Below are 13,318 nucleotides of genomic sequence, written 5' to 3'. Positions count from 1 at the left end.
GCATCAGTTCACAAAAGTTTCTTCAGGTTTTACTGAAACCATCCATGCCTTTATCCTTTCTTTTTTTTGTTTTTGTTTTTGTTTTTGTTTGTTTGGGGTTTTTTGAGGGCCAATGGAGGTTAAGTGACTTGCCCAGGGTCACACAGCTATTAAGTGTCAAGTGTCTGAGGCCGGATTTGAGCTCAGGACCTCCTGAACCCAGGGCTGATGCTTTTTCCACTGCACCACCTAGCTGCCCCTGCCTTTATCATTTCTTACAGCACAATAGTATTCTATTATATTTATATACCATTGTTCAGCCATTCCCTAATTGATAACTGCCACTTCATATTCCCATTCTTTGCCACTTCAGAAGGAGCTAGAAATTTTTTTGTATATCCTTAGTTTGTTATGCTTAGAACTAATACCTCCCTTAATTTCCCCTCTAATAACCTATCCTCCTCCTTTCTCCCTTTACCATTTCCCTGTTAAATGAAACGTGCCCAACTCTTTGTGTATATTCTTCTCTCCTTTGACTAGTTCAGATGAAAATGAAGTTCAGGTGTCATTTATTCCTTCCTTTTTCCTTGTTTTTATAGATTTCTTCTTGTGTGTCCCTATTATGAGATAACTTTCCCAAACATTCGAATCTATCTCAAAATTGTCTTCTTCAACTGTAAAATGGAGAAAAGAATAGTATCTGCTTCCCTAGGTTGTGAGAATCAAATGAGATAGATAAGATTTGTAAAGCATGCTGCACAATGCCTAACATATAGTAGGCATTTAATAAATGCTTGTTTCCTTCCTTCTTTTCCTTCCCATTGTCCGTGCCCTTTCCCCTCTCCTAGTGTATTCCTCTCCCATCAATTTCCACTCTTTTCAAATTGTCAAGATCAAACAAAATCATTCCTTGTTCTTTCCTCACTCAGGACAGAGATCTTCTATCTAATTAGATTCTCTATGATTCCTGATGTTGAATAATGATTAGAGGAGACGTATGTATTATCTCCCCCTATTGGAATGTAAGCAGTTAATCTTTTTTTTTAAGTCCCTTGTGATTGTTCAGTTGTGTTCACCTTTATGTTCCTTCTAACTCCTGTATTTCAGGATCTTATTTTGTTTTGTTTTTAGAGGCAATCAGTGTTAAGTGCCTTGCCAAGGTCACATAGCTAGTAAGTGTCTGAGGCTAGATTTGAACTCAGGTCCTCCTGACTTTAGGGTCAGAGCTTTTTATACTGCACCACTTAGCTGCTCCATTAACACTTGTATTTGAACTTCAGCGTTTCTACACAGCTTTGGTCTTTTCATCAGGAGTTCTTGAAAAGCCCTCTTTTTCATTGAAGATCTACACCCCCACCCCTTATGATTATATGATATGATTATGCTCAGTTATTCTCGGCTGTAAGCTTATATCCTTTGCCTTCTATAATATAGTATTCCAAGCTCTCTACTGATAGTAGCTATTGTTATCATCCCCATTTTACCATTGAAGGAACATATTCAGAGTTTTTGACTTACCCAGTGGTTACACAGCTATAGTAAGCATCTTTGGTGAGATTTGAATTTAGGTTTTCCTGACTGCAAATCCAATTATCTGTTCACTATATTATGTTGCCTCTCTTCATATCTTTGATTTTAATTAAAACATTCTTATTTTTACAGATATATGATTTATTTGGATAGATTCAACTTTTATATTCAACTTTTTTTTTCATTTTTCTTGTTCATACTTTCTTGCAGTTTCATTTTATTTACTAAATTTGCTAAATGAGAGGCAAAATTCAATTTAACATGGTATTTTATTTGCAGTTTTGGATATAGACCTGGTGGTGTTCATAGATTATTTTTAGACCTATGAGTTTAATCTTGTTTACTATCACTGTTGTTTATTATATAGCTATTTGTGAGACGACTAGTGTACTACCTCTCTTTTCAACTTTCCACTCTTTTTCTTTTGAAGTTTATCTAAATTCAATATTGAAGCAGATTTTATTTCATTCTTTCAGTTTTTCTCTTGTGGAACTTATTAATAAAGTGGTTGAAATTTAAAATTGAGCTTGTTTTTTTTCCCCTTAAATACTTGTTTCTACTAAGATAGCATTGGAGTATTTTGCCATTTATTTTCTGAAAAATTTCCTACTTAATGGGACTCTTTCCTATGTTTCCACAAAGTCAAAAAATTATTTAAAAGATATATTCACTGAATATAATTTTTGTGTATTTGCATTTTTTATCAAAGAAAATAAAGCTGACCAACTGAACTAAACAAAGCATGAAGCATTTTACTAGGCTGGTGACATCAAAGCATGTTGAAATCCTTATGTTTTCTGTTTGAATTAATTAATTAGTTTACCTTAGAGGAAGACAATGTGGTGATATAGGAAAGTTTAATTGAATATGTAAGTATGATCTATTTTGAAAAGAAATATTTCTGGTACTGCAATTAATTTTGTAGGAAATGAATGACATTTTATTTTGTATACATACTGTGTATTAAATGTCCAGTAGTGGCTAGAGAGCCTGCCTGAGTTAGGAAGACTTGAGTTCAGGTTCCTCTTCTGACACACAGAGACTTTGTGACCCTGAGCAAATCACTTAACTTTTTAGTGCTCTAGGGAGTGCTTTAAGGCTAAGCTGCATAGCCGATGATGTTGATCTTCATCAGTGAAGGAAATTTCCTGACTTGGATTTTCCTACACAGATGAAATTATATTCAGTCCCAAAAAATGGTTGGTTTAGATATTTTTGTCTTTGCTAAGGAATGTGGGTCCCACATGCTATCCCTAAGGATTCTTACTAATATTGTCAGTAAATTGTATTTTAAAAATTATGTTAGGAGAGAGAGCTTGAAGCAAACAAAAAAGAAAAAATGAAAGAAGCTCAACTTGAAGCTGAGGTGAAGCTGTTAAGAAAGGAAAATGAAGCCCTTCGTAGACACATAGCAGTTCTCCAGGCAGAAGTTTATGGGGCAAGACTGGCAGCCAAGTACTTGGATAAAGAATTGGCAGGAAGGTGGGTAAAAGTGGATTCCTATACATTTTCAAGTGTGGATATTTAAGAATGTGAATGGATAGTCAATGAGATTTTTTCATATATTTGTTACTTAGATAATGTCATGATAAATGAGAAGAATACAGTAGTAACCTTTACCATGGTAGAAATTTTACAGTTGAATAAATAAATTAATATTGGTGAGATATGTTCCAGATTTACTAGAAAGGGTTAAGAATCAATGTGTTTAGGGGCAGCTAGGTGGTGCAGTGGATAGAGCACCAGCCCTTGATTCAGGAGGACCTGAGTTCAAATCCGGCCTCAGACACTTAACACTTACTAGCTGTGTGGGCCTGGGCAAGTCACTTAACCTCAATTGCCCCGCCTAAAAAAATGATATTAAAAAAAAAAAGAATTAATGTGTTTAGCCATTAAACAGGCAGTATGATAAAATAGAGTGCTGTTGTTAGACTCAGTAAATCCTGGGTTAAGTCCTGTCTGACATTGCTGGGTCTGTGATTCTGGGTCAGTCAGTTTACCTGTGGTACTCTAGATAATCATCTAAGACTATAAATTACAGAAGTTATTGATCCCCATCAGCAGAGGAAGTTTCCTCGTCAGGAGTTCCTTATCTTAAGGAAATCTTCAGAGGGGTACATAAATAGCAGTTTTTAACTCTCAAGTTCAAATTCTTCTTCATCTTGGAATTCAAAGTCCTTCAAAATTTCATTCCACTTTATGGAGTCAGTCTTCCCATCCACCATCCTACAAGAAGTTCCTCCTAACACTGCCTTTCATACTTTATGACACATCTGTTGCAAATGGTATGCTCATTCCTATACTTGTGGTTTTGCTCAGATTATTTCTCCCACTTATAACTTCCCAGATTGTTTCCCTTGCCTGTAACTACCCCCAGCTTCTGCTGTCTACACCTTACCAACTCTTGAAGTCCTGTCTTATGTTCCATTTCTTCCATGCAGCTTCACAAATCTTGCCAATATGAATTTCTCCTCCTAATGCCACATCCTTGTTTTTTGGACCACATCCTTTGACACTTACGTTGAAACTAATTTGTTACTTAATTTATTAAGTATTTATTCAGTATTGCTTTATGTTACATGTTATTCTCTCATTGTTTTATATAAGTACTTGTCTTCTTAACAAGATTCTAAGATCCATGAGGGCAAGAGCTATGTTATATTTCTCTCTTATGTTCCCTTTAGCACCTTTGAATGGTTCTCGGCATATAGATAAACTTGCTGAATTTAATTTCTTTTTTTTCTATTAAATAAAAAGAGTCCAGCAGATCCAGTTACTGGGTCGAGATATGAAGGGACCTGCTCATGATAAACTTTGGAATCAACTAGAAGCTGAAATCCACCTGCATCGTCACAAAACAGTTATTAGAGCCTGCAGAGGACGTAATGACCTAAAACGATCAATGCAAGCACCACCAGGACATGTATGTTTTTGAACCCTCTTGCAACCAACTTTTTTTCTATTATAATCTGTTGTGTTAAGTTCCATTTTAATTTTGATTTTAATATCTTCAGGAAAATCTATTCATTAAAATCATTTTTAAAATGTGACACATCATCAAAATTTTACCAGTTCTTGGAATATCTGCCACTTACGGTGGTGATCAGTAATGGTGTGGATCATATTTCTAATTTTTCCTTATTTTCTGATTAGCCCTGACCTAATCAAGAAAGTTGGTCTGATGGGTATATTAGGTTACAGAATTTGCTATCCATAAGTCACTCTATCAATATAATAAATAAAATTAATTAAATAATCAGTATTATATGATATATTTACAATTAGTCTTTATCAATTTCTGTGTATATAATGGATATCTGGATAACTCAGTGGATAGACTGCTGGGCCTAGAGTCAGAAAGATGAGTTCAAATCTGGCTTCAGACACTTAATAGCTGTGTGCCCCTGGGGAAAAACTCTGTTTGCCTCAGTTTTTTCAACTGTAAAGTTAGCTGGAAGAGGAAATGGCAAACCAGTCAGTATCTTTGCCAATGAAACCCCAAATAGAGTCATAAAGAGTCAGAACTGAAATGATTGAACAATAATATACATTATATAGACAGTTACAGTTTTATTTTAAAAATTAAGAATGATTTGGTTATATGTACAAAAAATATTTATGTCAGCTCATTTCTGGTGCAAAGAATTCAAAATTGAGGGGATGCCCATCTAGTGGGATGTGATTATAATGGAACACTATTGTGCTATAAGAAATGATGAGCATGATGCTCTCAGAAAAACCAGGAAAGACTTACATGAGCTGATACAAAGTGAAATATACTGTATACAAATTAACAGCAATAATGTAAGATGATCAGCTGTGAATGACTTTGCTATTTTCAGCAATATGATGATCCAAGACAGTTCTGAAGGATTTATGATGAAAAATGTGATTCATCTTCAGAGAAAGAACTGATGGTGTCTGAATACAGATTGAAGCATAATTTTTTTAGTTTATTTTTCTTGAGGGTTTTTTTGGTCTCCTTTCTTTCATAGCCTGACTAATATGGAAATATTTTGCGTGACTACACATGTATAACTTATATTGAATAGCTTGCCTTCTTAAGGTGGGGGAGGGGAGAAACTTGGAGCACAGAGTTTTAAAAATAGACATTAAAAATCGTTTTTACATGTAATTGGGCAAAAATAAAATTCTAAATTAAAAAAAATTTCCATTACAAAGAATGAATTGGTTACCAAATTTAAACCACAGATTTTGAGATAATAGTACCATTTATCTGATGTTGCATTATTGAGACTAGAGTCTGAGATATACATAGAATAATCTGCTTTCACTACTACTACAGTGTTACTTGGTTTTACTTACCATTTCAGCAAATCCAAATCAAATCTGATTACAACAGCTGCACATAAAGAAAAGAAAAAAAATTACCTTTATGAAATGATTTCTTTTCCATTTGGGTTCACATGTGTATTTTATATTTGCAAGAGGATAGTTCCAAGATAGTGAAATAATTTATATGCCTCTCTAAAATTCATTTTTACCAAGAGTTGATGAATACATAGTATATTGCTTGTAACACCCATTGCTGTCTCTTCTACTTTAGTGAGCTGCCTTCTGTAACTTCTTCATACTTTAACATTAGAAGTGTAAGTGTGTGGCACTTTGTAAGAAAGTTTGAGAGGTAGTGGTGGGGCATGTATGTATAGGTAATAAAGGATGGTCTACTCGGGATAAAATCATACAGTAGTCTTTTATTAGCTCCTTTATTCCTTTCCAAACTACTGGGAAGTAGGATTCTTCAGTTCATATTGCAGGATGGCATGCAGGATAATCACCTTTCTTTGTATAGTCTAATTATTTTCTTACTACTAAGGCTGAGTGATGATAGAAAAGCTGGGGCAAGAAAGAGAATGGGAGGACATATCTATTCCTGAGGGCACAGGAGTGTGAGTTTGTAGAGTGGAAAGCCTTGCATTCCTTCTTTAGTTGCATAGCCCTAGGGTGAAAATAATTTATTAGTTATTTAGCTGACAGTTTAAGTCTGAAATGGTTAATTCAAAAAGTATATGAATCTTCACCATACCTTAAGTAAAGATATCCTCTTTTATTTTCTAAGGCTTTTTATTTACCCCATAGTTCCTAACAACTTTTATTTGGCAACCTGTTATCTTCCCCTCAAAATTAGGATCTCTAAATGAAGGCTACATGGTAATGAGTTAACATCTCTTAGTATAATTATATCCAATAAGCCTAATTTAATTTAAAGAAATTTTTTTTTAAACTAGGATCAGGATTCCTTAAAGAAAAGTCAAGGTGTTGGTCCAATCAGAAAAGTTCTTCTCCTCAAAGAAGATCATGAAGGACTGGGCATTTCAATTACAGTAAGATATAGTGCTCTTTCTTTTTGTGTTACAGTAATTCTGCTTCAGGGAATAAAGGGCTGAATGAATTAACTTTTTAAAGGTAATTATACCTCCTTTAAGTGCCAAAAGTGATTCTTAAAAATTTTAACAGTTTTTTGATGAAAATCTTACTAAAATGTGTTATATACTTCTCTCTCATAGTAAGCAGAATGTAGCCTACATATAATTTAACTTTTTTTTTTCTTTTGATGGTTCAGGATCATTATAAATTTCATTGTGAGTATAAATAAAAATGATACCCTGAAACAGATGTGAAGCACTTCATGGCTATACTAAAGGGGTTTATTAGTTTGGTAGGTTTTTTTTGTTTGTTTTGTTTTGAGTTTGGGTTTTCAGGTCCATGTGTTATCATCTGTCATTGCTTTCTGTCTGTATGTCAGCTCTTAATCTTTTACTTTAATTTACACATGTCCTAGTTGAGAGGCCTGGTGTTGTTCCATCTCCTTTAAATAGGACATGGACAAATAATAACAATAACAATAACAATAATTAATAGGACATGGACTTTGTGACAGCTTTATTGTTTAGATGGCCTGAGACCTTAGTTCTGGATGAATAATTAAGATTGCTTTAACTAATCTTTCAATTTCATTTTCATTCTATGAAGAAACTATACATGTTTGTGTACCTATGGGTTCTATATATTAATTTGCTGTTTAAATATTAATTTGACATCAGTTGTTTTCTGTAAGATAAAGTTAGGATTCTATGCACTTGTCATATAGATTTTTTGAGAGTGGAAATTTGCTTTTAAGGTTGTAAAAGCTCTTTTAAACAAAAATATAAATTTCTTTTCAATCTTTTTTTCCTAAGTATCTTTCCCTAAGGTGTAAAAAAATATTGCAGTTTGTTTATTGATAAAAGAATTTTCTTTTTGTCCTCAGAGATTGTCTATCTTCTGCATGAATGTGGCCTTTGGATATGTAATATGAGGAATACTCATCTTTTACTATAAAATGGCTTTTGAAAAATCCTTAGTTTTTATGAAAATTCTTTTATTATTTTATTTGAATGTAAAATTAGCTTGATCATTTTGGCTGTGACTATAACTTGTTAATTAAATTATTTCTTCCTTATTTATAGGGTGGAAAGGAACATGGGGTTCCAATTCTCATCTCCGAAATCCATCCTGGACAACCTGCTGATCGTTGTGGGGGACTGCATGTTGGAGATGCCATTCTGGCAGTCAATGGGGTTAACCTGAGAGATGCTAAGCATAAAGAAGCTGTGACTATTCTTTCCCAGCAGGTAATTCACTTTTGCCTATATAATTATGACTATCAATTCTTTCTTTTTGCATCTGAATACTTATAAACCTAGGTAAGCTTTTTGTTTTCCTGTAAATCCTCTCAGGTGTCAGATTATTGATGTGATTTCACTTTTGAAGGTGTGGGACTTTTCTAAATGACCATTTTTTAGTCAGACTCACACCAAAGGAAACTTTATGAAACAATGCAGCAGAACTATAAAGATCAAGCTTGTCTCCAGAGAAATGATAGGAGATATGTACCTCCCTCCATTCTTTGAAGAAGTTGGGGGATTAGGTGTGTGGAACACTATATATAATGATGTACTTGTTTTGATGTGTTGATTAGTTTTCTCAAACTTTTTTTCTTCTTTTTTCTTTTTTGTTATAAGTGATGGCTCTCTTAGAAGGAGAGGTAGATATATTACGAAATGTAGGTGATATAAAAACAAAAGGTGTCAACAACATATTTTAAAGGAAAAACTTTTCTTTGAATTATCTAACAAGAGATCTAGATTAGATTAGCAATTGATTCTGAAATATATGAAAGTGTGTGTGTGTGTGTGTGTGTGTGTGTGTGTATTTATTTATTTATTTCTCAAGACAATGAGGGTTAAGTGACTTGCCCAGGGTCACACAGCTAGTAAGTGTCAAGTATCTGAGGCTGGATTTGAACTCAGGTCCTCCTGAATCCAGGATCAGTACCACTGTATCCACTGTACCACCTAGCTGCCCTGAAAGTATATTTTAAGCATGAGTAAAGCCATATATAAATGTAAAATATTATAGAAAACACAATCTAGAAATTATTTATTTCTAAAGCTTTATCAATATTCACTAGAGAGGCTTATTTTCAGATGCTGGTTTCCAGGTAATGATTTGGGCAGGGGAAAGGAAGATCAAACAACTCAAGAAATTCTTTTCTCAAGCATAAGGCATAGCCTTAAATACCCTCCAAGGTGGAATTACATATTCTTGAAGTAATGTAAGCTTCTTAAAGTCAAATATTTGTTTCATTTTTGTGTTTGTATCCTCAGTGCCATGTTCATCGTAGTCACTTACTAAGTCCTTCTTGATTGACTAAGGGTAAGGATAAGTACTAGATAGTCTAAAATGTCAGGACTAACACCTAAAATGCTTGTTGGCATCTAGGTTTTTGGTTTGGTAAAACTCCACTTGTCCATTTTTGTTGTCTTTGCCTTAGGGTCTGTTGTTGAAGGGCCCAATAGAGCAGGTGAATCTCTTTTAGTTATATAGCCATAGCCTGCACTTCTAACAAGAGTCAGCCCAACTTTTAAATGAATGCAGTCACAAAGGAGTTTAGGCAGAAGATTGTGGATGAGTCAGAACAAATCCATTAGAGTTATTGGTAAATAACTCAAAATACATAACTTATTAATGGGTTGGTGTTTTCTTTCTTTTTATCCTGTAAAACTTGTTCTGTGGTAGCACAGTTCAGTGGCCAAAGCAGTAGCCTAAGAACCTACAGTTCCTAATTGTGATCCAGGCTGTCTGAATTGTTAATTTACTTTCCCTAATTGGCCATTCTTTTTAATAACTTATAAAGCAGAAGTTTATTTACATTTAAAAGATTTGATTTGTACATATTTAAGGTCACAGATTTAGATCTGGAATGAACCTCAAAGAATGTTCTTTGAATAAGTAGAAATTTTGTTTAATAGTTTTACTGCCAAGACAGGGCATTATGAAAACATTAACTGAGGGCAGCTAGGTGGTACAGTGGATAAAGCACTGGCCCTGGATTCAGGAGGACCTGAGTTCAAATCCCACCTCAGACACTTGACACTTACTAGCTCTGTGACCCTGGGCAAGTCACTTAACCCCCACTGCCTGGCCAAAAGGAAAAAAGAAAAAAGAAAGACACCACACACAAAGAATAGCATGAAAAAAGCATGGAGGCAGAAAGCCTAGGGTGTCTTTACGAGACCATGTATTTCAGTTTGATCAGAGCATAAGAGTCTCTGAAGATCAGTTTAGAAAGGTAGAATGACACCAGGTTATTCTCAAATTTGATTTCCAGGCAGAGGAGTATGCATATTACTTAGACAATAGGGAATAATTGAGAAATGTGATGACCAAGTCTATATGTAAGGAAGGTAAATCTGACATTATTATTAAGGTTTTATAAATTGGAGGGTGGGATTGAGGGTGGAATAGGGAAGATTTATTAAAAAGCTTATAGCCAAGCAGGTGAAAATGAAGACTTAACACTATAGTGTTGAGAGTAGAACTTGAAAAGTGAGTAACTGATTATAAATGAAAGGTGAAGAATCAAAGATAACACTAACGTTTCAAACATTGTGATACTAGGTAAATGGTAGTACTTCACAAAAATAATGAAGCAAGAGGTTAAAGCAGTTTTAGAGGGGAAAATAATCTCTGGTATGTTGTTTGATGTGCTAGAAGAACTAAATGGTGGTATCCTGAAAATATTTTGGATATGTTGGTCTTGCAGCTCAAAAGAAAATTTAGGGCTAGAGAGATTTGAGAATCATTTATCTATGTTAATCATTGTGGAAATCATGGAAGTAAATGAGATCATCAAGAAAAATAGGTTATAGTGGAGGAAGAGGAAGGGGTTAAGAACAGAACCTTGGCAGTACTTACTATTTCCAGTCAGGAGGACAGTGACGAGCCATTGAAAGAGACGAGAGGAGAACCTGGAAAGAACATTGTTTCTGTAGTCAAAGGAAGGTTGTCAGGAATATAGGCCTGAGATCCCTTCGTAGTTATAACTTGTCTTATCCTCAGCAGCTTAAGATATACATTGATGCTTTTGTCTTTCTGTTTATGGGATAGAACCCCTCTGTGGTCCTTGCCTGTACCAGAAGCTTGATTCTCCTCTTTCAGTAACACGTTTTTACTCAAAGAGGTCCAGGAAATAATAACTTTTTTTTTTTTTTAAGCCATTGGATTGGATTAGCATATCATTGATGACCATTCAGAGAGTGGTTTTAGTAGAGTTGTGAAGGTGGAAATCACATTGTAAGGGGCTGTAAAGGTACAGAATGATAAGGAAATAAGCCTTAGAGGAGGTTAGAGGGAATGGGATCCAGAACACTGGTAAAAGGATTAGCCTTATTGAAAGGTAGGGATAAGCTTTGAGGCGTGGAATTGAGAGAGCATATGGTAAGGCGTTTGGTTTCAATCTTCTAAAAGAATAAGAGGTTAAATAATATAAGTATGGACAGCTAGGTGGCACAGTGGATAGAATGCCAGGCCTGGAGTCAGGAAGATCTAAGTTCAAATTTGGTCTCTCAGATGCTGGCTGTATGACCCTGGACAAGTCACTTAATCTTTTTTGCCTCAACTTCCTCATCCGTAAAATGAGCTGGAGAAGGAAATGGCAAACCACTGAAGTATCTTTGCCAAGAAAACCCCCAATGGGGTCATGAAGAGTTGGACACAACTGAACAACAAAATGAGGGATGAAGATAAAAACGCACAGTTAGGAAATGTGTCTTGAGTAAGGCATAAGAAAGGATTCCAGTGTCACTAGATTATCAAGTAAGTGAAGGGAAATTGGATTTTAAGACTGGAAAGGTTGGAGAGGGTCAAATTATGAAGGAGTTTAACAGTCAAACAGGATCTTATATTTAATTGTGGAAGTAATAGGGAGCCACTGGAGTTTATTGAATGGAGAATGCAGTGGGGTGACCTGGTAAGATCAAATAAAGATGGGTGGTGACACTAACACTGTAATGGGTTCATCTCTCTGTTTTTGTCTCTCGCTGTCTCTGACTCTCTCTCACTCCATACTTTTGCAGCTAAGATCCATGATGACATTTGTTGAATGTGATCTATTTTTACTTGCTGATTCTCAAGGGAAATTATTGTACTCTATTTCAGTGTTCTAAGACAGCAAAGTTAAGGAGAGCATCTATCAGCAGCTCAGTTTACTGTTGAACTATTTACATTGGTCTGAGAACACCAACATCAGTGTAGAAATTTGCAAATCTGATTGGAAGACATCTACAACTTCCGCACGACACATAGATGGACATACGTTATGCACGTCATGCATTGAAGTATAACTATGCCATACAAATCACATCATTTCCCTTTGTTGCTGGGGTGATCAGCTTAAGTCCTTTTGCCTATGACCTACAAGCCATTTCCTTAGCAAAAAATAAGTAAATAAAATGTACCTTTAATAATGCATATTTGTTGGCAGTTTTTTTCCATGTCTATATGGCACGAAATCTGCTCAGGTTTATAGTAGAAATGATATGCTCATATACCTCACTTCAGGAAGGGATAAAGGCACCACCTTCAGCTGTTGTGGTTGTGACCTTTGAAATAAATACCCCATTGAAAAAAAACAAAACAAAAAAATGTTTTCTGAGTTTCACGTTTTGTATTGCTTTGTATATGATATATAATGTAGCAATTTAATTGTTCCAGGCTTTAATTTGGACATCAAATAAATTCTTTGACCATTTAAAAACAAATTTGAAGATGGGTGACAGATAAGAGTAGAGAGTGTAAAAGCAGATGGATTTTGTAATAGTCAGTCAGTGAACATTTATTAAGAGACTACTTTGTAGCAGGCACTGCACTAAGCACTACAGAAGCCTGTGGACCAGAGCAGTGACAAATCAAGAGAAAATGTGAGCTGGACCTGGGACCAGGAAAACCTAAATTCAGATCTTCCCTCAAACACTTACTAGCTGTGTGACTCTGGGCAATTTACTAAATCACTGCCTGCTTCTTTCTGTTAACTCATCTGTAAAATGGATGCACCAACCCCCTAGGGCTTTGAGGATAAAATGTGTTGTTCGTAAAGTGTTTTGCAAACCTTAAAGTAAGCATAAAAGTGCTGTCTGTTATTGATTTATACAGTATTGAAGAACTTTGAAAGATTTCAGACTTGAAATGACACATGTTGCCTACTTCTTGCCAGAGTGGTGGCAGGATTTAAAATGCAGGATAAGACATAGATTTTTGGACCTGGCCAATGTGGAGCTTTGTTTTGCTGGACTGCGAAATTTTGTTTTTCTTATTGTTTAATTGAGGATACGGCACTGGGAAGAAAAGATAATAAAGTGCTTGTCAAAATAAATGAGTACACTTGATTAAAAAATGAAATGACCTGTTCATGGTTAGGCAACTGATAAGTAGCAGTGCTGACACCCAGAGACAGTCTTCCTATATC

At 35.1% G+C, this 13,318-nt stretch overlaps 1 protein-coding gene across 2 annotated transcripts in view; it reads left to right on the top strand.

Moving 5' to 3' along the window:
- GOPC (golgi associated PDZ and coiled-coil motif containing) overlaps positions 1-13,318 on the top strand; it is a 43,823-nt gene that overhangs the window by 24,728 nt on the left and 5,777 nt on the right. For both annotated transcript variants that reach the window (XM_044002600.1, XM_044002599.1), the window contains 4 exons: positions 2,816-2,991; positions 4,267-4,432; positions 6,759-6,854; positions 7,980-8,144. In XM_044002600.1, coding sequence (XP_043858535.1) covers positions 2,816-2,991; positions 4,267-4,432; positions 6,759-6,854; positions 7,980-8,144 — 603 coding nt within the window. The remainder of the gene's footprint in view (positions 1-2,815; positions 2,992-4,266; positions 4,433-6,758; positions 6,855-7,979; positions 8,145-13,318) is intronic.

The sequence above is a fragment of the Dromiciops gliroides genome, chromosome 4 (assembly GCF_019393635.1).
Source record: "Dromiciops gliroides isolate mDroGli1 chromosome 4, mDroGli1.pri, whole genome shotgun sequence".
In the NCBI taxonomy this organism is placed as follows: Eukaryota; Metazoa; Chordata; class Mammalia; order Microbiotheria; family Microbiotheriidae; genus Dromiciops; species Dromiciops gliroides.
Note: the sequence above shows the minus strand (reverse complement) of the source record. Positions and strands in the feature narration are given on the sequence as shown.